This window comes from Rhodamnia argentea, chromosome 2, assembly GCF_020921035.1.
Source record: "Rhodamnia argentea isolate NSW1041297 chromosome 2, ASM2092103v1, whole genome shotgun sequence".
Classification (NCBI taxonomy): Eukaryota; Viridiplantae; Streptophyta; class Magnoliopsida; order Myrtales; family Myrtaceae; genus Rhodamnia; species Rhodamnia argentea.
In genome coordinates this window covers 34,210,668-34,238,260 of record NC_063151.1, presented here as the reverse complement: position 1 = coordinate 34,238,260, position 27,593 = coordinate 34,210,668, and the positions used below count along the sequence as shown (strand labels likewise).

General features: G+C 40.7%; 2 protein-coding genes across 2 annotated transcripts; both read left to right on the top strand.

Annotated features, from left to right (window-relative positions):
- The first annotated feature begins 4,426 nt into the window (after nt 1-4,426).
- On the top strand, nt 4,427-8,707 carry LOC115737453 (homeobox-leucine zipper protein ROC8-like). The gene is made up of 10 exons (XM_030669572.2): nt 4,427-4,590; nt 5,160-5,277; nt 5,374-5,565; nt 5,706-6,158; nt 6,274-6,375; nt 6,467-6,670; nt 6,987-7,167; nt 7,254-7,543; nt 7,656-7,745; nt 8,272-8,707. The coding sequence occupies exons 1-10, from the start codon at nt 4,427-4,429 to the stop codon at nt 8,659-8,661; spliced, it is 2,184 nt and encodes a 727-aa protein (XP_030525432.1). The 3' UTR covers nt 8,662-8,707.
- Nucleotides 8,708-17,566: 8,859 nt separating this feature from the next.
- On the top strand, nt 17,567-25,471 carry LOC115737434 (homeobox-leucine zipper protein ROC8-like). The gene is made up of 11 exons (XM_048273544.1): nt 17,567-17,746; nt 20,700-20,932; nt 21,364-21,481; nt 21,578-21,769; nt 22,517-22,966; nt 23,083-23,184; nt 23,277-23,480; nt 23,800-23,983; nt 24,085-24,356; nt 24,468-24,557; nt 25,091-25,471. The coding sequence occupies exons 1-11, from the start codon at nt 17,567-17,569 to the stop codon at nt 25,469-25,471; spliced, it is 2,406 nt and encodes an 801-aa protein (XP_048129501.1).
- The last annotated feature ends 2,122 nt before the right edge of the window (nt 25,472-27,593 follow it).

The window sequence follows — 27,593 nt, the reverse complement described above, 5'->3', positions numbered from 1 at the left end:
ATACTTTTTTAGTGAAATTGTGCAAGTTGATTTTTTCTACTCAAGAACCAGAAATGGCCATTTGGTTCCTAACTCCAAAAATTAGAACCTGAAGTCACACAGTGGTTCTCGATTTTAGATCGGGAATCGATTTATACCAAAGCCGATCATCCCAGTCACTATCGAGATACATAGTCCCTCAAAGATAGCACGAAGAAACATGACATAGATTCACCATATCACGTGAAATCGATCACATTTGCCATATCCTTGAAGTTTCATGAAAAATGAAAGTTTCTATAATCTTTTGCATTGTGATGGATATTATCCATATGATTATTTGTAGACTGAATATCCCTTAGTCGGAATCAAATATCGATGTGGATCTCTAGGGAAGAAATGGTGCCTCCAAAAACTCAATGACGGGTTGTTTTATACGAAGATGACCCATGAGCTTCTACAAATTGAACCAACAAGCCACCACTAGGGTTGTGCAAAGGAATTGGAAACCACCCAGAACCGGATCAGACCGGCTCATAATCGGTGGTTCCTAAGGATATCAATTCGATTCCCGGTTTCAAATGTGGAACCGCCCGTCGTCCACTCCGATCGGATTGGTAATATAAAATAGATATTAGGTAATTCATAACATCCAAAAAATAAAAAATCTTAAATCCAAAATTTAGAATTCGCTCATCTTATCTCAAACTCTCGGTCTCATCTCGGTCTCTACTCTCTCTCATCTTAGACTTTCAATGTCTCGGTCTCACCTTGATCTCTCAATCTCTGTCTCTCGACTCACGGCCTTGACTCCTATTAACTCATGGCCTCACCTCCGACAGTTCACCACCTCCCTTTCTTGCACTTTGTCGCTTTCATTTGCTTGGTGGGACCGGTTCCATGAACCCACCCTCGTTCGATTCCTAGGTGAATCAATGAAATTAACGGGTGGTTCTCGATTTCAATTTTTCGAAACCGGTCCTTAGTGGGCGGTTTCAGATTCTAGGGTAGGAACCACCCTCTCAAACCGTGCTCATCCCTAGCTACCACCCATCAAGGCCTCTCCAAGTCCATCTCTCACTAGTCTCAAGTCTCAACTCATTTGACAAAATAGGGCAATGCTATTTCTACTTTCTAACTAATTTCACTTCAGTTTTACTAGAAAGAAAAAAATTGTCCTTGGGCATTCCATCTCAATTTAAAGTGGTGGCCCTCAAATTATTTACTTTCTTTCTTTTGTTTTCAGATTTATAGTTTTATGTAAGATTTAGTTGCCATAAATAAGAATACCACATGTATTGTTTTTGTTTGTTGTTGATAGCCCATGTATATTAAATGTATTGTGCTTGTGTTTACATTTTTAGATTCTACTTCTAGAGAAATCAGCTTTTTCAAAGAAAAAAATTTCCAAGAAACCTAGTTCTTTTCTAATTTGTCGAGTAATTAATGAATTAAAGCTCCATTTATTTTGAGGAAAATGAATGATTTGAAAAATATTTTCCTAAAAATAACCGCTTATGTCTCTTGAAATAATTATTCAATGAAAAATATTTTTATTATAGACAATAATTTACATCTAAATATTTTTGTGGACGATGGAAATATTTTCCACTTATTCTTTTTTGTAAGCGATATAAACTATCATTTTTAGAAAAAGATATTTCAAACCATTTATTCTTCGCGAAAAAAATACACACTAATTATTAATTACAATCTAGAAATATTTTAAGGTAAATAAATTTAAAAAAATTCAAATAAGGGCCCCAAATACCCTCATTTTCTTAAATAATGGCCTAAAATGGTCATTATTTCAAATAAAGGCCCGAAGTGCTCTCTTTATCTCAAATAAGGGCCTGAAGTTGCCATGCATGTTTCGGATAAAGGCCTAACCTCGTCGGTTGACTGGCCATATATTCCAACCAATCAAGGGCATTTTTGTCAAAATATATTTTTTAGTTAGATTATATTAAAAACCAAAATAAAAATTAAAAGTAAAAAAACAAGAGATACAAGCGGCCGACCTTCGCCGAGGTGCCGGTGACTCCGCCGATCGTGGGGCGGTCGCCACAAGTGGGAAGGTAGCCCCCTCCCACATGTATCTCTTTTTTCATACTTGAGGGTCGGCAACTCCGGTGACTGTGGGGCAACCGCCACAAGTGGGAAGGTAGCCCCCTCCCGTATGTATCTCTTTTTTTATACTTGAGGGTTGGCGACCCCGCCGGCTATGGGGGCGAGGCCACGGGCGGGAGGAGGCTGCCCTTGCGCATGTATCTCTTTGTTTATACTTTTGTTTTTTTATTTTTGTTGGAAAATATAAAAAGTAAAAAATAAATAAATAATTTAAATGACCAAAATGCCCATAGTACCGGTGAGTCAAGCCCTTTTTTAGATTGATAAAGTCACTTCAGGCTCTTATTTAAAACAATATCCATTTTAGGCCCTTATTTGAGACAATAACAGCACTTCAAGCCTTTATTTGAAACAAGATCAACTTCAAGTCATTATTAAGAAAATGAAGACACGTCGGACCCTTTTTTGAAATTTTCCCATAAATTTTTTACACAGTCACGTGTTTCGTATACTTTTATATTTAATACATTTAAATCTAGTTATTTCTTATCATTCATCTTCCATACATATACATATAATGGATCATCGGATAAATGATGAAAACCCTCTTTAGAGATGTTTTGTTTTCACAGTCAGTTTCCCCAAGGTGAAACTTTGGAAGATGAAATTTAATTGAACTAAAGCTTTGTAAAAATAATTTTTTTTTCAATGCTACCTTTCATTCATTTTGAATTGACAAAAGTCAATATCATTCATGAGGTGTTTTCAGGAAGATATCAAGATGCCTCAACGTGCGTAACTTGTTCACGTCTTTGTTTTTAGTGTATTTTTAGATACTCCGATAATGTCTTACTTGTTCTATGTAAAAGCAACTCGGTAGTAACAAGGAAAAAACACGAATTCTTTGATATAATAAATGAAGAGACTTGATATCTTGTTTATACTAATCAAATTAAATAAAAAAAAACAAAACAATTCACCATGAAAGTGAGCTTTCGAGATAGGAGGCACAAAAAATTTGATAAGTTATTACAAGAGTTATGAGGAAGAAGAGACTATCTTATAGTATTTTAAACAGAAAGAAATCGGTCAAAATTTGCCGAATGGACTAAATTGACACAAATGTAAAAGGTTTAGGACTGAATTGGCAATAAAAAAAAGGGTTTAGGACTGAATTGGCAAAAATACAATAGGTTTGGAACTTTTTTGACAATTTTTTTGACCACTTGCCGCTACAATCAATTGACCATAAAAATCATATTTAAACACAAATATAAAAAATTAACAAAGTAAAAATCTCAGTCATATATATTGCCGATAATGGAAACTCACACTAATATTTCTAGATTACACATTGTGATCACATGTGATGGAATATCGCAAGATCGCGTGAAGACATATACTAAGAAAAATACAAAAACTTGTTACATGTTCCACCTACTTGGAACCTGGAACCTTCTCTCGGAAAAATTCTCTAATTTTTGGAACTCGAAATCTACCCTGCAAATCCTAAAACTTGGAACCGATTTCAAGTTCTACCCTCGAATAATGCTCACCCTTTGTTAGCGATTCAATTAGCGTTTTTTTTCTTGAACAAAACCCCCAATGATTTCATGCTTGTGAAGCGGCATGAAAATGGAATGCTTTGACAAAAGTTGTATAGCACCACCAGTTTCTCCCGCCAAATCTTGTGAGTTATTATCTGGGACTTGCTTCCCCTAAATCTGACTGATTCTACAGTCTCCTCCTAGACTTCAGACCAAACTAAGCATTGCTCAAATATAGGAAATACTGAAAAAGATCTAATTCTTTCTTCAAAAATAGGAAATGTGTGCGTAGACCCACGTCAAGTTTTTCTAACATTTTCCTTTTCTATCGAGTGCATGCAAGAGCAAATCTCATGTTTTTTTCTATTTTTGCATGCCGACATGATACCACCGATCCAATCATTCAACTAGAAAACATTTAGTGACTATTATGTCCACAAAAGTGTAGAACTTGCTTGATTCTGTGATATCACGTCAACATGACACACGACATCGATAACGCATGAATTACTTTCTCATTGTAAGAGTTGCACCTGATTGGTCCATGCAGAATCCGAAACTTCCAAGTTTGAAAAGCTCCAAATTAGGCAAACCCAGATTCGGATTTCGCTCTTTTAATGAGAGTTTCTTTTTGAGGTGTTCCTTTCGGGGGTGCGCTTTATTGGGAATCGAACCAAATGGAGTTTTCTGAATTATGATTTCAAATTGTGCTCAGTTTATTCCTAGTCATCATCACAATATATATTTCAGGTCCTAGGCGTGTGTATGTTGCTCAACTTCATTTTTCTGGGGGACTTTGGAGAAATCAGCAGGAACGTTACTCTGAGAGAATGGCTGATTCTGGAGGTAGTGGCGGTTCAGGTGAGGAACATGAGCATAGGCTAGGATCTCATCCGAGTCCGAGTCCGAATCCAAGCTCAAGCTCAAGGAAAGGGAAGGGGAAGACGAAGACGTACCATCGTCACACTCCACACCAGACACAGAGGCTAGAAGCGTAAGAAACGAGCAAACATTTTATTTGATCCCCCAGAAAGAAGTAAAAAAAAAAAAAAAGGAAGAATGTTTCATTTGGTGCTCTGTGACCGACCCAAATTGAACAAAGGGAAAAAAAACTGCTTCTTGCTTGTCATATGTAATTTTTGTGGCATGAATTTGGCATGTCAAGGCGTATCGCATTTCGGGTTCTTCTCGTGACCATCGGGGTTATATGTTCTTCGAGATTCTCATTTTTTTTCTGGTCTAGGATTGTCTTTGTTCAACAAGATTTGCAACCTACAGCAGTATGCATGCATTTTAAAATTCCTTCAACTGATGGATATGTCCTGGATGATGGATCTTCAGATTCAACTGTAATTATGGACTTTTTATTTTAATTTCAGTTCTTCTGCACTGTGAACGTCAAAGCTTTAGAGGTGAAAAGGAAAAAGAGTGATCTTTTGATCTTATCAAATGTTCACCCGGCATGCCTTTTTAAGAGACTAGAATTATTACAAAGAAATGTCTCCTCAACAAGATTTTTCCGTGATCGTGATGATAAGTGCTGTGCCTCTTGTATGCACTCAGATTTTTCAAGGATTTCCCGCACCCTGACGAGAATCAACGGCGTCAACTTAGCAGAGAACTTGGGCTCGACCCTCAACAGATCAAGTTCTGGTTTCAGAACAAGAGGACTCAGAGAAAGGTAACTTCCCATTGTCCCATTTCAAATTACTGGTTCAAGAAGCGAAATTCGAGAGTGCTACACAGGTATGTGACATTCCGTTTTACTATTTCTCAGACTCAAAATGAACGATCAGATAACACAGCTCTTCGGGCTGAGAATGAGAGGATACACTGCGAAAACCTCGCGATCATGGAGGCGCTCAAGAGCGTGATTTGCCCAGCCTGTGGCGGTCCACCCTTGGGTGAGGAAGAGAGGCAGTGTAATTTGGAGAAACTCAAGATGGAAAATGTGCAGTTGAAAGAAGAGGTGAGTTTGTCCCTTCTCTTTCTTCTTTAATTTTTTACTGACACTACATTCTATTTCAATGATTGTTGCTTAAACTAGCATTGTCTGTGTTCGGAGAAGTTTTGGTTTTTGTTGATGTCCTATCGGGAAATGTAACGCAGCATGCAAAAGCATCCAACATTCTCGCCAAATATATCGGGAAACCATTCTCGCACATTGAGTCGCTGCTGCCTGGCCCTAGATCCTCTGCGGAAGTGTCCACGGCAAGTGTCCCCAGCCACCGGGTTAGTGTTCGCAATGTTGATTTCCAAGTGTCCCCCATCAACACTGCATCTTCTAGCCCGTTAAAGGTTATACCAGGGACAGAAATGGCCAACACAGTGGAAATTACTGCACATGCCATGGATGAGTTGATCAAGGTTGTGCGGATGAAAGACCAGTTGTGGATAGAGTCTCCTCTAGACGGGAGATACATACTCCATCATGATACCTACGAGCAGATGTTTTCTCGAAACTACCGTTTCAGGGGCTTTGGGGCTCGTCTGGAGACATCCAAGGAATCAGTTCTTGTGACGATGGAACCGAGTAGCTTGGTTAGCATATTCCTAGACGTGGTCCGTGACATAAGTAGTATCATTCATTTATTTTTGGGTTAATACTGAGTCTGCATTCTCAACCTCGGAAATGTTAGAATCATCCTTAGTCTCACTAAAAGGGTTTCATTGGCAGAGCAAATGGGCTGATATGTTCCACACAATTGTCACAAAAGCTTCTTCTATTCCAGTTCTTGAAGAAGAAACGCAAGTTAATCACAGAACTCACTTGCAGCTGGTACAAAACTGCTTATCCATGCATTAGCTAGAGTCATTTTCCCACAGGGAAATTATTCACTTGTTTATCTATTTATCGAGGCATCGTGCAGATACATGCACAAATGCACGTACTTTCTCCGCTAGTGCCGGCTCGGGACGTCTACTTTCTTCGCCGTTGCCAACAGATTGAGCTAGGCAAGTGGGTGATAGTGGATGTGTCCTACAATCACATGAAAGATGATGCGAGCCCTTACAATACGTGGAGGCTTCCTTCTGGCTGCGTGATTCAGGCCATGCGTGATGGTTGCTCCAAGGTAAAATGCTTCGATATTTCTGGTGTGACCACCATCCAAAGCACATGCTTGCTTCCTTACTGCTTGTTGCTTTTCTGTCTTGAAGAATGCTCATTAGACAAAGTCTAGCTAGTCTCAAATTGTCTTTTTAGAGACAACAAACTTGAAGTACAGTATCTTGAGCAGGCCAACGAACTAAGAACCACTACTTGTAATTCAAGGAACGTACCGAGGTGACTTAAGAAAAAAATTACCGACATTTCCCAATTAATTAACCTCCATGTTCTACATTTCCATTATAAGCGACTTGGTCTTCAGGATCTACCTATTATGACAGGTCACTTGGGTGGAACATGTAGAAGTGGAAGACAAAAACCAAGCTCATAAGCTTTTCAGGGATCTAGTGTGTGGCAGTCTCACGTACGGTGCAGAAAGATGGGCAATTACGCTCCAAAGAATGTGCGAGAGATTCGCTTACACCATGCTGGATGATGCGCTGACCCATGATGCTGTTGAAGGTAACATTTTCACTTGAATGAAATCTGTGCAACCTCCGTCCATTACTATTTAAAGTACTTGGTTAACAATCATTTTCCCATGACAGCTGGTATTACTAGTTCACCGGTCATTGTTGTTCCTGAAGGTAGGAGAAATGTGATGAAGCTGGCTCACAGGATGGTGAAGAATTTCTGTGCGAGCCTGAGCATGTCTGGCAAATTGGATTTCCCTCACCTGTCTGAGGTAAACAACAGTGGGGTTCGTGTCTGTGTACGAAAGAGTGAAGAACCGGGACAGCCCAGCGGCACGATTGTTAGTGCGGCCACAACCCTTTGGCTTCCTCTTGTGCCTCAAGTGGTCTTCAATTACTTCAGAGACGAAAATACACGAGTTCAGGTTTGCCAGGAAAACATCGACTCCTATTTAATAAAGATATTGTTCATGTAAGATTCACGTTACTGAAAGAAAGGAATACTTTTTTGTCTTCTAATTTCTGATGCCTTGACAGTGGGATGTACTCTGCAACGGAAATTCAGTGCAAGAGATTGCACGCATACAGAGCGGCACTCATCGGGGAAACGCAATCTCCATTATTCAGGTGATACTCTCACTGCGCCGCATGCTATTTACTCAAAACACGATTAGAGGAGTAACTCAATGACACTGACATTATGAGAGGTACAGCAGCCTTTCATTGGGAGGCTATTTGTCTCTTAGCAGTCCACAGGTTTTCCTAGAAATCTTCCATACCTGGATTTGTAAATACTTTATACGTGTTAACTAGACCCTGAGATCTTCAAAAATAACTAGGATGGTTGCACATAAATGCATGAGACATTTATGGTTTCTAGAACATGTAGTTGTCGAACCTTTTTATGAAGAAGTAATGAAGTTATCATCTTCCCGCATCAATTTTCGTGCGCTTGTCATATTATGTTGGACATACACATTGTTTACCATTATGGTGTCGGAGTAACATCATGCTAAATACGGGAAAATTTAGCTGCATTGATGACATACTAGCTTACATATCCATCGGTAAATGGTGATCACATCTTTATGAAAATGATTAATTCGAGTAAGAAGCTTTTGGACTCGATTAACACTGATTTCTTGTCGAACAGTCTTCTCTGCATGCCGAGAACCTGTTGTTGCTTCAAGAGAGTAGCATAGACCCTTTGACGTGCATGGTGGTTTATGCCCCAATCGATTCAACAGCGATTGCCATCGCGTTAAGCGGAGGGGACACTTCGACAGTTCAAATTCTTCCATCTGGATTCACCATCTCCAGCGATGGCAGGCCCAATCCGGGATCAAGACCTTCCACCAGCACAAGCCCCAGCAAGCCGGCAGCGGCGGCAGGTACACTACTCACCGTGGCATTCCAGATATTGGTTTCCACCCCCTCAGGTCTGGAGCAGCTCAATGTGGAATCCGTGGCGACCGTAAACACTCTTATTAGTGCGACCGTTCAGAAAATTAAGGCTGCTCTAAATTGCTCTGCCCCGGAATGATCTTTTCTTATATTTGACTAGGCGGAATGATCCTTTTATTTGTGCTGAATGGTTTGTACCGATAGATGAGATTATATCATTTCACAGCGTCATCAATACTTGTTGTGAGTACATACTAGTGCCTGTCCAGAATGATCTAAGTTGGTATTTATATTGGATTGACTTCGTGCAGAACTGTGTAGTATTAAATGTGGAGATCTTGCTGTTTCCTTCATCTTCATCTCCATTTTTGTGCTTCTATTCCTTTGGGCTTTAGCAGAAAGAATGCTGTACGTTGTTAGCAATTTGAAGATAACATGTTCCTCAAGATGAACTTTGCTCAAGCAATTCGAAATGCATTTCGAGTAGCAATTTGAACGCATTTTGAGTAGCAGAAACATTTGCTTTGGAGCTACTTTGTTTTGCAGCAAAAGCTTATTTAGACCTACCTAATTTTCCTTATATGAAACCGCATTATCAATTATTTGGTAGAGACCTAACAAGAATAAACGAATATAACCATCAGAAAGTAAAGTATAGAATCAGGAGCATCCACTGGATCGCTCACCCTCAATGTATCATCTCTCACATCGAATGAAAGAGAACAAGATCGAGAGGCATATCTAGACAGTTTGAGATCACTATGCCAAGAAAGATGAGCAAACGACTCCATTGTGAATGCAAGAATTTTAAAATTTTGCTTGTTCGAAAAGAGAGCGAGAAATGCTGCTAAAACCAGTGACTTCCTTCAAACCAACAGAGTTTTCTAACCGTGTGCTCTTTCTTCCGTACAAGTATAGTTGAATGCCAAACCCTGCGGTTCGGTCTCCTTATGTCACACATTCTGGTACTTTTATCAGACATTTCAACAGCGTTTTCTTCAAAACATAGAAAAACAAATCAAATAAAGAGTTACTCATGCCAAAGGTTACCATACCTCCACAACGTTCATACAAACTACAAACGGTATTACAAGTGCAACGGATACCCATTTGTCCAAACACGCATTTAGAGTTTCAAATACTAGTGTGCCAAATTAGTTTAACAAGTAATTGAGGCAAGTACATAATGAGAACACGATTCGCTTGTGTAGAGCTTGTCCTGTCATTTCACAAATTAATTTAGTGTATCAGACGTTGTATTTTAAGCATTATGCTTTTTAGGTGGTGCCTTGTTGCTTTACCAATTTTTGGCACACTCAAAGGTTTTCTTGAGCATCCTAGAACTAGGACGATATGGTAATTGTATACCCAAGATATTTCATGTACTTAATGAAGGTACATGGCAGCCTTGTAATTAATAGGGTAGACGGTAGTTGGGGAGAGTGGATCTTAATCGTTCGATCAAGGGGAAATCAACGGTAGTCATTGGAAGGCCTCTTGTATAAATAGGAGAGGTCTCTCCTCATTTATAAATCACTCAATATTTGCAACATAAACACATTCTCCCCCGGCGCTTCTCTCTCTACAACCTCTCCCAATTCTTCTTTCCCTAGAACCCGAGTCTTGATCCCAAGCATTGGCCCGTGACAATAGCTTCTTTCATTAAATGACTATTGATGCAAAAATGATCCCATAAATTCAAAGAAGACATCATCATGATCATGAAAATTGAAGTGCTTACGCTTTATATTTAACCAAAATTTTACCATCCATATGTTCCGGTCTATCCTTCGTAAGACATGGGCGTGAAAACACTAACCTAAGTGAGAAGCAAATATGAAGTCGCTTTCACTGGGAGGAACCTCGACCGAGGTACATCGATGCCAATAGCATTATCAAAGAATCGATGGAAGAAGAGACACACAAACTCAACAAATAAAATTTCGACAGACTTTTTTGATGAGAAGTCAGGCAAAATAATACCTTGATTGCTGCAAACAGTTTCTAGCTGAAGAACCTTAATTGCATCCCCTCCCTGACATTGTAGAAACATGAAAAAACTATCCCCAATCAATACAGGCAACTATGTACCTTCCTCCATCCTAAGAGCTTCAGCTTCCAAAAGCCTTTTAATTGCCTTCAAGTTTACCCACCTATGTGTTTCATGTCAGCGCTTTCCGCAGAATACACAAAAGATAGCATGACTTACAAATTGTTTGTATTGAAAAGCTTGAACTTCTCAATTGATTTGAACTCATTGACATGCATCAGGCAAATGAAACATAACATGTCAACATCGAACTTGAGAATGAGTTGAGGAAAAAAACTCAAAACTCTGTTTGTATAAACTTAAACAACAGTAAACTGTGACATCGTATATCGTTTGTTGATTTGACACTGCTTATAAATTGAAATATGCGTGTGCTTAAAACTATATCACATTCAAGTGATGTTGATCTCTAATTTATAGTTTCTTGGCTCAGAAAGAGAGAAAGTCATCATAAGAGCCAGTAAAACATCCACTAGGATAAATGCCATGATCTCAAGATAAGGTCAATGGCTACCTTGAAGATGCCGATAAGCAAGAGTCCTTGACAACATTCGAGTATGGCAGCAACGTATGTTGTCGGCCTTCTCATTGGCATTTTAGAGGTAGCACAGATGGAACTAGTGTACCGAACAAGAAATCATTGTCACTAGAACAAGGTTATCTATTTCCATGGGTGTTATTTAGCTTAAGCACTACTATGACTCCGATAATTCCCACGTAATCTCAACAAGAGGTCAAGAAAAAAAAATGCAGTGGAATCGTAGTAGATGTACACATTCCAAAAGGGCCAATTCATGCTTCAGATCATGGAAATATAGGAAAAAGGGGAGAAAGTCTCACTCTCATGTTCATTAGGGACCTGTGTAATCTTCAAGAACTGCAAGTGACAGAAGTATATCAGTCATGAATCCCTTTTCCGGACTTCCAGATTTAGTGTAAATCCAGCTTATGATCACGGCTGTGATTTTTCTGTGAAACAACATATTCTATTTACAATTGAAACAAAAATTATGAGCAAGATGTAAAAGTTTTCCTTTTAGCACAATGTAAGTTTCTTTATTTCAGAGGATCGCATTACTACCAAACCCATGTCCATCCAGTGTTATGAAAAGCTAGGATTAATAAAGTAACACATGTCTATCCAGTGTTATGAAAGCTAGGATTAATAAAGTCAGTTCCGAGGGAATTTAAGAAGTTGAAGATATCCAAGGGATAATACAAAAATATCATGGCATCGAATTAACCTGAAAAATATCCACGGACGGAATCTCTGAAATGTCAAAATCAAATATGGTTCCACTTTCAGATTTGCTGGGAAATGTTAGTTTGTTGAGACTTAGGAAGGAGTAATGCAAAACTTACTAAAACTATTAGACAAAATCGATTTACCAAGTGATGTGTCAAACTGAGGGTGATCCTTTAAATCAGGGGGACATATTCAAGAATCAATAATAGCCAAACTTAATTCTATCTGGACTTTGATCTCGTAGACAAATTTTAAATAAATGTGGCTTTTTCATTTAGGAAATACCCTTATATGCAAAACTTAGTTTGACCCAAACTTAATTTGATATGGACTTGACTTCGTAATAGTCAAGCATGAGTAATAAAATTAGGGCCAATGACAAGCCCGACCCGACCCACCTGTGCGAGAAGGTCTACTTTGCATTTCGTAGTAAAATATTCTCGGAGATTTCCGCACCATTTGGATAGAGGGAGTGACGTAATTTTGGAAAGACAAAACGAAAACAAGGCTAACATTGCCTTGAGCCAGGTTTTGCACCTCTTCTACTAGCTATGTTAAGAACGAGTTAAAGGCCACCTACAACCTTGGCTTTAATCCGTGTGTTCGAGCCGGTCCACTTCAAACCGGTTAATAGAACACCCGGTGTCATGCCCCGACTCTCAAGCTCACAACATCCCTACCAAATTACCCGTAGCTCACAAGGGATAGAGTCTCGGGCACACTATCGACCTATAAACTTACTACGCATGCAGAAACATGAACTCTCCCAACCAATCAAACATGCAAGGATAGCAATATAGGAAATAAACACAATAGTCAATCGGGTAAAAGATATTTCATTTCCAAAATAAGAATATATGATCCTTAACCTTACAGAGCTACCAACTAACATACATAACCCCATACTTCGGAGCTGCTCTCTATGATCTCAAAAAGATACACGGGTATGGTAAAGTTAAACTCTCATATACTCTCAAAATCTCACATCACCCTCGCCTTGGCATCAACAAGGCTCCAAAAAGGGACTGCCACGCGCTTAAGCCCTAGAGCCCCGACTAGAAGAGGGCTCTGACTTCATGTCAAACTCGAGGTCCACTACCTCCCCATCCGGCATATCTAAGTCCACAGGATCCCAAGAGGGGACGTAAGGGCGTGGGTTAGGCGATCCCCAAATCCCCGTAGCAGGCCTTGGAGCACACCTCCATCACGCACGAACCAGGTTTTGAAGATGTGCAACACTAGATGTGGCAACCCTTCGTCCACCCGGATCTTGGTGACGTGTTGCTCCTAGACCGGCCTCGAGGGCACTTCCTCATGGTGGATAATGTAAAAGGACTAGTCGGTTGGATCGCCGAATCGGACAGGTAGCTCCATCACTTGGGACCCGAAAGGTTAAACGACGGGGTGAGAATAATCTCGGTGAGTGAACGCCTAAGCCCGGCTAGAGCGTTGATTCGCTCAAAGCATTCTACCAAGCAACCACAAAAGCACCATATATACATCAACCACATGCAATCTTACCGATTTTCAACAATGCATAATGCAATGGTCGACTCGACTCGACTCAACAGCCACAACCACAATCAACTGATAATGCATCACATCAACTTGCATACACGGGACACCACACGTAGTCCGGTTATTAACAGATGGGGCCATTTAGCTCGGCACACTAGATAATTAGTGCCTAGCACACTAGACAATTGGTGCTCTACCAGCGGGACCAAGCATCGTTCCATTACTTCGACGACAACGACTACTATGCTAGTGTGATTCCTAGCAGTGGCCGGTTCGGTGGAACCGCCGGTTCCGGTTTAGGAACCGGCCATGTATACTTCCGGTTCCGGTTCCGGGCCGGTTCCGGTTCATTCCGATTCCTTTTTTAATAATAATTTTTAAAATAATAAATAATAAAATAAACATAATAAATTATAAATTATAAAATACAATTAAATTGTATATTGTAATAATATATGGGGAAAAAAAAAAAAGAAGGAATGGGCTTGAACTTAATGAATTATCATTAAGCGCCTACATATCTTCTTGGGGATAGAAGAATCAAAGTCCATGTAGTTCTTTTACCTTTGAGAACCCCAACTTACCTTATCATCAATCGTCGCTACCCGTTGCGGTACCCGTGGCGGTGGTATCTCCAACATCATCGCTAAAAAATTCGTGTTCACGATCTAACTCTTGGTGTCAATATTTCGCCCTCGTCCAATCGCCGACACAAACTTGAGCTTCCACAGAGTCCGGGCTTAATCTTGAACGGCGAGAGTCCAAAATTAATCTTCCAGCACTAAATGCTTGTTCAACTGCAACCATTGAAGAAGGGGTTGCTAATATTTGACGAGCGATGAGGGCGAGAACTGGATAATCGATTTGGTCACTCTTCCACCACTTCAGGATTTCGAAATCTGTACTATGTTCTACATCACGAAACTCAAATTGAGTGGTTAAATATTTTTCTAATTCAGAAATACTACCTGTTGCCCCTTTTTATTTTTTTTTGCCTACTCTTAAGCGTATTATACCCTTTACTAAGTGAACTACCACCTTCGCTACGTGAAGCAAGAGATTGTAAAGATCCGTAATCACTTAAACCATATCTACTACAAAATTCTCCATATAATGCTACTATAGATTCTTTAACATCTCCTAATATATTTGAAATATCTATTGAATCTTCCAAATGTAAACAATCGTGATAATACACATTTAAATAATCTTGTAAACCGTCTAATTTAATACGTGGATCAAAAACAATACCAACTAAATAGACAAGAGGAATTTGCAAATAATAATGCAACCATTTTTCTCGCATTACTAAAATAGTTCGACCTAACTCGGTATCATTTTCATATTCACTAAAAACACTACCAATATTAACACACTCTATTAAAAATAAATGCGTTGTATGATAATAAATACCAGACAAAGTCTTAGTAGCATCATTAAAAATTTTCAAAATATCTAAAATTTTCTTGCAAACGTCTCAATGTTGAGGAAGTAAAGTAATTTCGGGAATATTTTGTGAAATAAACATACATAATAAATCTTTATATTCAAAAGTTTGCCGAAACAACTCGTACGTAGAATTCTAACGAGTCGGAATATCTTTTGGAAATCTTCTTGCCATTCTCCCATTTTGTTCACAAAATTTTCCCCATGATTTCATACAATGGGGACGACTCCATAAAAATTTAATTGCACTTTTTATTGGGGCGAGAGAAGTGTCAAGAGTTCGTAACCCATCTTGTACACATAAATTTAAAACATGACAAGCACATCTAATGTGAAAAAATTGTCCGCCAAAAGTGAGTTTGCAAATATTTTCTAATTCGGGAATAGAAGCGGTATTTGCGGCGGCATTATCAAAACCAATTGAAAATACTTTATTTATTAAATTATATTCTTCTAAAACTTGCCTAATTATTCTATAAATATTATGAGCCGAATGTCTTTCATCAAAAACTCGGAATGCAATAAGTCTTTTTTGAATCATCCAATCGTCACATATCCAATGACACGTGACACCCATATAATAATGAATTTGCCAAGGATCACTCCAAATATCGCTACCTATATGCACTCGTCCATTGAATTCCGCAAAAAAATTTGCTAAAGATTTTTTCCCTTTTTTATAAAGTTGAAAAACTTCGCGTTTAAGAGTATTTTTTGGAATAGTTGGCGCTTGCGGAACCAATGTAGTATTTATCAAATATTTTATATTAAAATTTCACCAGTATTAAACGGAGCATGATCAAGGGCAACATATTCACCTAATGTTTGTTTATAAAGTGCTTCAAAGAAACGAAATATAGGATGAGGATTAGAAGTGGCGTACCCGGAAATTTGTTGTTGCGTATTGTCGATCCCCGCTTGCGTTGGATGTTTTTTCGTCAAATGCCGACGGAATGTTCCGTAGCCGTCTCCTTTTGTAAATTTATATGTTTACGAACAATATTTACATTTTATATTATACTTACCTTCGACTTCATCACGTACCTTGTCGAAGTGTAGCCACAAGTCCGATGTATTATCTCGGCCCTTCCGTTCCGGCTCATTTGTCGTTGACGTTTCTTCGACACCAGTGGGAGGATGAAGACTTTCTTGTGTTGGGATGTGCTCGACGTTCAGAATCGGAACATAGTTGATATTATCGTCGTCGTCTTCCCAACTTGCATACTCACGAGGATCATATTCAGGAATGGGATACTCGGAATCTCCCATAGTCATCTTGCCCTTGTCGAGATTTCTGCTTCCACTTGCCATTTTTGAGAGAATTGATCGAAAATCCAATTGAGAGAATTGAGTCGGGATTGAGAGAATTGGGAGAATTTGAGAGGATTTCGGAGAGAATTCGAGAGATTGTTCGGAGAATTTGTGACAAAAATGAAAGGGGGAGCATATGTATTTATAGGCAAGAATTATTTTTAATTATTTTTTTTTTTTTAGAAGCAACGGCCCAAAGAGGGAGGGGGTAGGGGGCCTAGGGGCGAGAGCCCAACGGCTCTCCGCCCCCAGGCCCCACTTTTTTTTTTTTAAATTTAACGGTTCCGAACCAGCCCGGAACCGCCGATTCCGGGCCGATTCCGGGTTGGAACCGTGGGCCCGGTCAACGGGCCGGTTCCTGGCCCACGGGCCCAAATGACACCCTCTAGTGATTCCAAATCGATACAGCACAACATAGCAGGCATTCCCGTAAGGAGCGTCGGTCCATCATAAGCTGCAATCGACATCCGTTCAACCCGACGACACGGATTGTCGTGCATCCGACAAGTCGTGTATTCCCGATCGACACGGTATAATCCTGTTAGAGATATCCATTACGTGACCACTCAAGTACATCCAACAACAACCAATCCATTCTTAACTCTTGCAATTTAGTCGAATGCTAATGCAGACATGCACAAAGACTTGACATCGGGCTATTTTTATGCTAAAACATATAATTTGATCCATACATGGTCACATGAATGCATAGTTTATCCATAAGACTTTGTATTTAAAATCGGGGGGAATGGCACCCACAACTTTCACCCATAACACTCAGTAGACAATCCAAGGCACCCGGACAAGCAATCGATCGGCACGATTAGCCAAACGCGTTCCATTAATCAAACGATAAATACCGATGCAGATTCATAAAATTGAACTAACATAATTCCAATCCAACAGGCAATTGATCGTCCACTTGGTTCTGACCTATCGCTCACCCGCAATCGATCAAATGCAACCAATCAATCAATCTAGTCCAATCACCAACTAGCCACAATTCACCTAGCTAATCAATCTGACTTATGTAATTGTGGCCATTTACTTTAAATTACGTCTCTAACTAAACCGACCATAATTAATGTATCTAAATGTCCTATGATACTAATTATACTAATTGACTACCACTCAGCACAATTAGCGCCCTAACCGAGAGTTAGAGACTAACTTGTACTAATGACGGTGAAGATGACTCGGCACGGGTGGCGCCGACTGTCCACGACACTCATTCCCAGCAGCTCACGAGGTCTCGGACAACTCGGCAACAGAAGGCGGCTCGCGGCGGTCGATGGAGGTCTCCGGTCTCAGCGGGTGCAAGGCGGCATGGGGCTCGAGACACAAGGCAGCGGCTGAGGGTCCTCGGCGGCAGCTACTTTGCGGAGGGCGATGGCACGGGGCTGAGGAGAGGGACTCGGGTCGGGGCTAGCGGCAAGGACGACGGCGGAGGCTGTCGGGCTGAGAGGGAGTGCGATGGAGGGCGGCCGAGCAAGGGATGAGGTTCGCGGGGCTACGACACGGTCGGCGGGCGATACGGCTGAGCTAGAGCGACGGCTGGTGGGGCGGACGACGATGACACAGGACAGCGGAGGTGGGCGGAGGAAGCAGCAGCAGCAAGCAAAGATGGAGGGAGGGGGCTGCTCGCGGTTCAGCGTTGCTGGACGGTGCGCAACCGGCGTCGGACGGTGAACTGGTAGCGACGGCGGCGGCGTGAGGCCACTGACGACGGGGGCAGGCGGTGGTGAACGGTCGGAAGAGGCGGCGAAGGAGGTGAGCGGCCGATGTTGTGTGGGTGAGGGGAGGGGTAGATGGTCAACCAAAGGAGGAAAGGAGGAGGGAAGGAGAGAGAGAGTGGGATGGAAAAGGGGGAGAGAAGGTGACGTGACAAGGGGAGTTGGGGATTAGACATGGCTGGTTGAGATAGGACAAGACAAGTAGGATCCACTTGGATTTGAATTTTTTTTTTGTCTCAAGTGCATGAATGTAAGGGGAAAACCATCATTTGATATTTTAGAGCTGGTTAGATATTTGGCTCAATCAACAGAACGGAGGGTATTTTGATCTTTTCACAGCTCAGGTCCAATCATAGTTAGGCGGGCGCACGGATTTCGATCCTAAAACACGGCAAATGAACTAACGAAACTTAATCTATTCTGACCGGCGTTTTATAAAATATCCAATTATCGTTACTTAAATCCTCAAAATCCTATTTTATTCAACAAACTAGAATTCACAGTTGGACTTAAACTGAGTCCAATTATCTCACATACGTCAAAGTTCCAAGGCGTCACACTCGGGCTTGCCGTTTTCAAAGATTTCAACACCACTCGAATAAGGTGTGTACATCTTGTTTAGAAGACTCTTGTTATTTTAACCATCAGAAAAAATTGCGCTTTTAATGTATCCTAGGGAACTTTGTAGCCCGTGCGATAATTTGAACAACAGAAAGCTATCTCGCAGGAATAACTAACAAAGAAAATGATGTGACTTGAACCTTTCCTACATAAGAAATGAGGGTACCACCCTTTACATCAGCTAAGGAGTGAGTTAGTAATTTAGGAGTAGAGATCGCCTCATCCAAAAAGTTATTGTATTGCACAAACACCATTCCCACCATCGATTATAAGAGGTACCATAGAGGAATTAACATAATTAATGATTGAGATGATATTAATCATCACGATTGATAGACACATACACAAACACATTTCAAATGTCTGAAATGATCCTTGACCAAAGAATCCCGTATATGAAAAACTCCTTTTCGATTGGCCATTTCAAGATTTTTATTGCATCCTGTCCTGACTACGATGTACAGACTCCAAGCTTGTCATTTCTTGTTGACATAATTTTTTTTGTCGGCTTAAATATAGTTCGAACACCTTTTATGCTGAAAATTTTAGTCGCACATTGCATTTTAACATTTCGGGCCATTTTGTACTAAGATTGGAATGCTTCGCTTGTATTTAATGTCTCCGATGATTTGTTCTAGATAAGTCCATCCATGTTGATATTTTTGCTGAACTATATTTTGCAATCTGAGCAAAGTTCATTAACGTCCGACGAATGAGTGTGATGCATTTATTGCATTGGCTCACTTGACCCACAAAAAAATACACGTGGTGGATCGATTTCTTGCAAGGTAATATGCAATTACTGCATTGGATTCATCATCTCATAATACTTTTCTTTGGAAGCTGCTAGCCTAACAGTCTAACGATATTGTCGGTTAATTTTGACCATACAATCTCCCATTAATGAGTGTTTTATGTAAAATATTTGATATGTGGGTCTAAGGTTGAGATTATACAGTTCATGACAATACTGTCAAAGAAGAATTTTCCATTTTCTTTTTATGTCAACCAAACACGAATCCTATATTTCATTCCATTCCTGCAATTGAACACGGAAATTCATAGGAATCCTCATTTCATTCCTTTCCTGGCGTGCCCAGTGCAACATAACTATTAAGACAAGGATTGCCATTCCTACTGAAAAAATACAAAGAAAATAAGGAAAACCAGACTAGTCTCCGTTTAGCATCACCCACAGAGAAGAAAACCATGGATGCATGCATCTTTGGAACAACGTTACACCGCCAAATGGATTAAGTCGGAAAACTCTATAACCAGGAACCATTCAATATAAATTTAAGGATCCTTTAATACAAAATTTGAATGAGAAAAAGAATGCGGATTCACTTATACTACTTAGTATTGAGATGATGAGATATATATATACACGCACGCGCGCATCATTTGCATCTTCTTTATTACGATTTGTAAATAGATCACATCGATTTTCCTAGAGGACCCAAATGTATACCGTATTGCTCGATTAAGTTCATTCTCGCAGTGCGCTTATTAGTGCAAATCCCGTCACAATTCTATCCAATGGAATCCTGAAACGGGAAACCTTGTGAGTTTAACAAGATAGTCGTTTAACTAAGCAACTCTTGTTTGTTATAACCCGGGACTTGCTTCCTCTGATTCTGACTGATTCTACAGTCTCCTCCTAGACTTCAGACCAAACTAGGCATTACTCAAACATAGGAAACACCAAAAAAAGATCTGATTTCTTTCTTCAAAAGTAGGAAACGTGTGCTTAGACCCACGTCAAGTTTCTCTAATATTTTCCTTTTCTGTTGAGTGCATGCAAGCTCAAATCTCACCCCGTGATCTCCGCTGATATCGGCTCATTTTTTTTCGGCTGTTGCAGCGTAAGACAAAAAAAGGCAGCAACTCATGTTTCTTCTCTTCTCGCGTGCCGACATGTTATCACCAACGCAATCATTCCCCTGAAAACATTTAGCGACTATCATGTCGACAAAAGGACGAAGCATGATTGACTCAGTGATACCGTGTCAATATAACATGTTGTATGAAGAACATAGGAGTTACTTTCTCATTGCAAAAGGGTGCACCTGATTGGTCCACGCAGAATCCGAAACTTCCAAGTCTGAAAAGCTCCAAACTTGGCAAACCAAGATTCAGATTTCTCTCTTGCCTGTTTTGGGGTGTTCATTTCGGGGATGCGCTTTATTGGGAATCAAACCAACTGGAGTTTTCTGGATTACGATTTCAGATTATGCTCTGTTTATTCGTAGTCATCATCGCAGTATAAATCCCCAGGGTTACTCACTGGGGGACTTTGGAGAAATCAGTGGAGGTGTTATTCTAAGAGAATGGCTGATTCTGGAGGCAGTGGAGGTTCAGGTGAGGAACATGAGCATAGGCAAGGATCTCATCCGAGTACAAATCCAAGCTCGTGCTCCAGGAAAGGGAAGGGGAAGACAACGTACCATCGTCACACTACACAGCAGACACAGAGGCTAGAAACGTAAGAAACGAGCAAACATTTTATTTAATCCCCCCCGAAAAAAAAAGAATGTGACATTTGGCGCCATGGCCCAATTTGAAGAAAGGAAAAAGAAAAAAACTGTTATGTGGTCTTTGAGATTCTCATTCTTTTGCGGGTCTAGGATTGTCTTTGTTCATCGAGACTGGCAACCAAGAACAGTATGCTTGCAGATTAAAATTCCTTCGGATGGATATGTCCTGGATGACGAATCTTCAGATTATACAGTCATTTATGGACCTCTTCTTTTCATTATAGATCTTCTGCGCTGTACGTGTCGCAGCTTTAGAGGTGAAAAGGAAAAAAGAGGTTTTTTTTTTTAATCTTATCAAATGTTCACCTGGCATGCTTTATCGAGAAGATTTGTCCCAGGGATCTTGATGATAAGTGCTGTACCTCTTGTATGCACTCAGATTCTTCAAGGATTTCCCGCACCCTGACGAGAATCAACGGCATCAACTGAGCAGAGAGCTCGGGCTCGACCCTAAACAGATCAAGTTCTGGTTTCAGAACAAGAGGACTCAGAGGAAGGTAGCTTCCCGTTGTCCCATTTCAGATGACTTGTTCAAGAAGCAAAATTCGAGAGGGCTACACTGCAATGTAACATTCCGTTTTACTATTTCTCAGACTCAAAATGAACGAGCGGATAACACAGCTCTACGGGCTGAGAACGAGAGGATACACTGCGAAAACCTCGCAATCATGGAGGCACTCAAGAGCGTGATTTGCCCAGCTTGTGGCGGTCCGCCCTTGGGCGAGGAAGAGAGGCAGCGTAATTTCGAGAAACTCAAGATGGAAAATGTGCAGTTGAAAGCAGAGGCGAGTTTGTCCCTTCTCTTTCTTCTTTAATTTTTGACTGACCCTACATTCTATTTCACTGATTGGTGTTTAAATCAGGGGTAAGCTTATCTAAGTTCCTTACAGGTTTCACAATCTAGAACCTACCCGTCGAAACAGATTTCTCATTTTTTGAAAGTTGAAATGTACCCGTCATATCTTGGAAACCGAAACATACCATGTCACAAGTTATAGGGTTAGTTCTAGGGTACTCGGGAACCTGCAAATTTCTTTTCTTTTCGTTTTTCATTTTTAGTTAAATAAAATGAGAATGAATGCTACAACCTTTAAGAGAAAGTAGAAGTGAGCGGTTTCAAGTTTCATACAAGTTACATTTAGAACCACAAGCCAACCCATTGGAACAAGTTACTAGAACCTAAAAAATTGTTTGACTCCAAATCATACAGTTATAATCGGATTTCATAGAATATTATAGGATCGTGTGAAGAAATATACCAAGATAAATATAAAAATTTATTTCAGGATCTAGGTTCCAAGTTTCAAGTTTCAAGTTCTAGGCAATGAAACCTGTAACTTACCCTTTGAAATAGGTTCCTCAATTTTTCGAACCTGGAACCTACCATACATACCTTGAAACCTAGAACCGGACCAATTCCCATAGGTTCTGGTTCTAGGTAGAACCATGCTCATCCCTAGTTTAAACTAATGTTGTCTATGTCCGGAAAATTTTCGGTGTTTATTGATGTCCTATCCTGAAATGTAACGCAGCATGCAAAAATATCCAACATTCTGGCCAAATACATCGGGAAACCGATATCGCACATTGAATCGCTGATGCCTAGACCTAGATCTGCGGACGTGTCCACCGGAAGTGTCCCCAACCACGGGGTTAGTGTTCGCAATGTTGACTTAAATGTGGCCCCCTCCAACCCTGCGACTTCGAGCCAATTAAAGGTTATACAAGGAACAGAAATGGCCAACACAGTGGAAATTACTGCATATGCCATGGAAGAGTTAATCAGGATTGTGCGGATGAAGGACCCGTTGTGGATAGAGTCTCCTCTAGACGGGAGATACTTACTCCATCATGACACCTACGAGCAAATGTTTTCTCGAAACTACCGTTTCAGGGGTTCTGGCGCTCGTGTGGAGACATCTAAGGAATCAGTTCTGGTGACTATGGAACCGAGCAGCTTGGTTAGCATATTCCAAGACGTGGTCCGTGACACAAGTAGTATCATTCATTTATTTTTTGGGTTAATACTATGTTTGGATTCTCAACCTCGGAATTTTCAGAATCATTCTTAGTCTCACTAAAAGGGTTTCATTGGCAGAGCAAATGGGCTGACATGTTCCACACAATTGTCACCAAAGCTTCTTCTATCCAAGTTCTTGAAGAGGAAACGCAAGTTAATCACAGAACTCACTTGCAGCTGGTACAAAACTGCTTATCTATGCATGAGCTAAGAGTCATTTCCCTGTAGGAAAATTAATCACTTGTTTATCTATTTATCGAGGCATCGTGCAGATACATTCACAAATGCACGTACTTTCTCCGCTGGTGCCGGCTCGGGACGTCTACTTTCTTCGCCGTTGCCAACAGATCGAGCCAGGCAAGTGGGTGATAGTGGATGTGTCCTACAATCAGATGAAAGATGATGCGAGCCCTTACAATACGCGGAGGCTTCCTTCTGGCTGCTTGATTCAGGACATGGGTAATGGTTGCTCCAAGGTAAAATGCTCCTATATTTCTGGTGTGACCACCATCCAAAGCACATGCTTGCTTCCTTACTGCTTGTTGCTTTTCTGTCTTGAAGAATGCTCATATAGACAAAGTCAAGCTAGTCTCAAATTGTCTTTTTAGAGACAACAAACTTGAAGTACAGTATCTTGAGCAGGCCAACGAACTAAGAACCATTACTTGTAATGCAAGGAACTGTACCGACGTGAGTTAAGAAAAAAATTACCGGCATTTCCCAATTAATTAACCCCCACATTCTGTATTTCTGTTATAAGCGACTTGATCTTCAGGATCTACCTATTTATGACAGGTAACTTGGGTGGAACATGTAGAAGTGGAGGACAAATACCAAGCTCACAAGCTTTTCAGGGATCTAGTGTGTGGTAGTCACATGTACGGCGCAGAAAGATGGGCAATTACGCTCCAAAGAATGTGCGAGAGATTCGCTTACACCATGCTGGATGATGTGCCGACACACAACGCTATGGAAGGTGATATTTTCACTTGAATGAATTATGTGCAACCTCCATCCATTACTATTTAATGTCCTTGGTTAACAACCATAATGCCATGACAGCTGGTATTACAAGTTCACCGGTCATTGTTGTTCCTGAAGGTAGGAGAAATGTGATGAAGCTTGCTCATAGGATGGTGAAGAATTTCTGTGCGGGCCTGAACATGTCCAGCAAATTGGATTTCCCTCACCTGTCTGAGGTAAACAACAGCGGGGTCCGTGTCTGTGTACGAAAGAGTGAAGAACCAGGACAGCCCAGCGGCACAATTGTTAGTGCAGCCACAACCCTTTGGCTTCCTCTTGTGCCCCAAGTGGTCTTCAATTTCTTCAGAGACGAAAATACACGCGTTCAGGTTTCACAGGAAAACATCGACTCCTATTTAATAAAGATATTGTTCATTTAGATTCACGTTACTGAAAGAAAGGAATACTTTTTTGTGTTCTAATTTCTGATGCCTTGACAGTGGGATGTACTCTGCAACGGAAATTCAGTGCAAGAGATTGCACGCATACAGAGCGGCACTCATCGGGGAAATGCAATCTCCATTATTCAGGTGATACTCTCACTGCACCGCATGCTATTTACTCAAAACACGATTAGAGGAGGAACTCAATGACACTGACATTATGAGAGGTACAACAGCCTTTCATTGGGAGGCTATTTGTCTCTTAGCAGTCCATAGGATTTCCTAGAAATCTTCCATACCTGGATTTGTAAATACTTTATACGTGTTAACTAGACCCTGAGATCTTCAAGAATAACTAGGATGGTCACACTACAATACATGAGACATGAGACATGTATGGTTTCTAGAACATGTAGTTGTCGAACCTTTTTTTGAAGAAATAATGAAGTTATCATCTTTCCTCATCAATTTTTGTGCGCTTGTTGTATTTGTTGGACATACACATATGGTTACCGTTGTGGTGTCGGACTAACATCATGCTAAATACAGGAAAATTTAGCTGCATGAATGACATGCTAGTTTACATAACCATCGGCATGTGGTGATCACATTCTTATGAAAATGATTAATTCGTGTAAGAAGCTTTTGGACTCGATTAACACTGATTTCTTGTCGAACAGTCTTCTCTGCATGCCGAGAACCTGTTGACGCTTCAAGAGAGTAGCATAGACCCTTTGACGTGCATGGTGGTTTATGCCCCAATCGATTCAACAGCGGTTACCATCGCATTGAGCGGAGGGGACACTTCGACAGTACGAATTCTTCCATCCGGCTTCACCATCTCCAGCGATGGCAGGGCCAATCTGGTATCAAGACCTTCCACCAGCACAAGCCCCAGCAAGCCGGCAGGTACACTTCTCACCGTGGCATTCCAGACATTGGTTTCGAGCCCCTCAGGTCCAGAGCAGCTCAACGTGGAATCTGTGGCGACTGTAAACACTCTCATTAGTGCGACCATTCAGAAAATTAAGGTTGCTCTAAAGTGCTCTGGCCCGGAATGATCTTTTCTTATATTTGACTAGGCGGAATGATCCTTTTATTGGTGTTGAATGGTTTGTACTGATAGATGAGATTATATCATTTCACAGTGTCATCAACACTTGTTGTAAGTACATACTAGTGCCTGTCCAGAATGATCTAAGTTGGTATTTATATTGGATTGCCTTCATGCAGAACTGTGTAGTATTAAATGTGGAGATCTTGCTTTTTCCTTCATCTTCTTCTCCATTTTTGTGTTTCTATTCCTTTGGGCTTTAGCAGAAAGAATGCTGTTGTTAGCAATTTGAAGATAACATGATCCTCAAGATGAACTTTGCTCAAGCAATTCGAAATGCATTTCGAGTAGCAATTTGAACGCATTTTGGGCAGTAGAAACACCTTGCTTTGAAGCTACTTTATATTGCAGCAAAAGCTTGTTTAGACTTACCTAATTTTCCTTATATGAAACCGCGTTATCAATTTTTCAGTAGACACCTGACAAGAATAAGCGGATATAATCAGAACGAGAGTCAGGATCATCCAATGGATCGTTCACCTTTAATGTAACATCTCTCACATGGAATGAAATAGAACTAGATCTAGAGGCATATTTAGGCAGTTTGAGATCACCATGTCATGAAAGATGAGCAAACGAGTTGTCATAGAGAACTAATATTCAGCATGCCCAATTATTGGTATAGACCCGAAAATTAGCGAAGCAATGAGGCACCACCTTTGGCAACCGGAAGCAAGAGAGTAAGGATCTGAAGGCGTCCGAGCTGCTGCATTTTAAAGAAGTAGATGGGTTTCTGGCACTAGCGGAGCTTGAAGGTGAGGGAGAAAGGGAAGCTGAAGGCGACGCAGCACAGGAGAGAGGCCTTGAAGATGGGGGAGGAGCGACTGAAGTAGGAGATTCAAGCACTGAGGGCGAGCTGGAGGAGACCTAGAGCGGCAATCGCCTTGTTGGAGCTGTAGATGGTCTTGATCATATCGTCAAGCACCTGGTCAGTCTCGTTGGCCACAGCAGAGAGGTCGCGCACGATCTCAATCTCCTGGTGCTTGAAGTACTTCTTTTTCATTTGACTGAAAGCGGTTTCTTTGACCGGTTTGTTTCCTTGCGTCAAGCACCAGAAAATTCGCAAAGGCTTTCATGTGAACATCATTTTCAGCTATACAAACGGAGCAAGGATAGTAAGGTTAATAATAGCACCCAAGGTTATCTGAGTTGGCAACAAAGACATATTCCCTTGCCATGTAAACATGAAAAGTGAGAGAAAACGGGAAAAGCAAATGAAAAGGCAAAAGTAAGAGGAATGTACTAATGTTGCTATGTGAGAGCAAAGCGAATACCGTCACCAGGACCACGGGATACCGGTGTAGAGCATTTGAGACGGGTGAAAGGTTAAATCAAAGATTTCCCACTGAAAGTTTATTGCAAAGAACCGGTGGAGATGGTAGAATTATGCCTATCAAATAGTATAAAAAGCATAAAAGAATGAAGAGATAGTGATTGTGATTTGTCAGAAATTGTTGTCAAAAAGATCAAAAGTTGAGTTCAACTATCATGTCTACTAGGGCCAGATATTGGTGGAAACTAACTTCACGCATTAATTTGGAAAAAGTACACTAGAAGTGCCATAACTTGTGTACGGCGTTCACTTAAGTGCCATAACTTTCAAAACGTTCACTTAAGTGCCATAACTTTTAAAAAATCGTTTACTTAAGTGCTACGTCGGAGCAAAATCGTTCACTTGAGTGCTACAGTAACTTTTCCGGCGTGCCATGTCGGTTTTCTGGCGTCTACGGTAACTTTTCCGAAGTGCTACAATAACTTTTCCGGCGTCTACAGTAACTTTTCCGGCTACCACATCAGCTTTTCCGGCTGCCATGTCAACATGGCACTTAAGTGAACGATTTTTAAAAGTTATGGCACTTAAGTGAACGTTTTGAAAGTTATGGCACTCAAGTAAACGCCGTACAAAAGTTATGGCACTTCTAATGTACTTTTCCCCATTAATTTTAATTCAATCAAGCGGGCATGCATTCTTCCCACATCTAGCTTTCACAAAGTCATAAAAGGTGGAATTCCGAAAGACCAATGACTAGATACAGCGAACTCCATGTCCCAATCGACCGACGAGACAA

What these genes read in the sequence shown, in the direction of transcription:
- LOC115737453 (XM_030669572.2), top strand. Translation starts at nt 4,427, where the DNA reads ATGGCTGATTCTGGAGGTAGTGGCGGTTCAGGTGAGGAACATGAGCAT. An exon ending in ATGTGCAGTTGAAAGAAGAG is followed by an intron (nt 5,566 to 5,705) that starts GTGAGTTTGTCC and finishes AATGTAACGCAG; the next exon opens with CATGCAAAAGCATCCAACAT. An exon ending in TGCGTGATGGTTGCTCCAAG is followed by an intron (nt 6,671 to 6,986) that starts GTAAAATGCTTC and finishes CTATTATGACAG; the next exon opens with GTCACTTGGGTGGAACATGT.
- LOC115737434 (XM_048273544.1), top strand. Translation starts at nt 17,567, where the DNA reads ATGGAGGGCGGCCGAGCAAGGGATGAGGTTCGCGGGGCTACGACACGG. An exon ending in GGGGCTGCTCGCGGTTCAGC is followed by an intron (nt 17,747 to 20,699) that starts GTTGCTGGACGG and finishes GTTTATTCGTAG; the next exon opens with TCATCATCGCAGTATAAATC. An exon ending in TTAGCATATTCCAAGACGTG is followed by an intron (nt 22,967 to 23,082) that starts GTCCGTGACACA and finishes TTTCATTGGCAG; the next exon opens with AGCAAATGGGCTGACATGTT.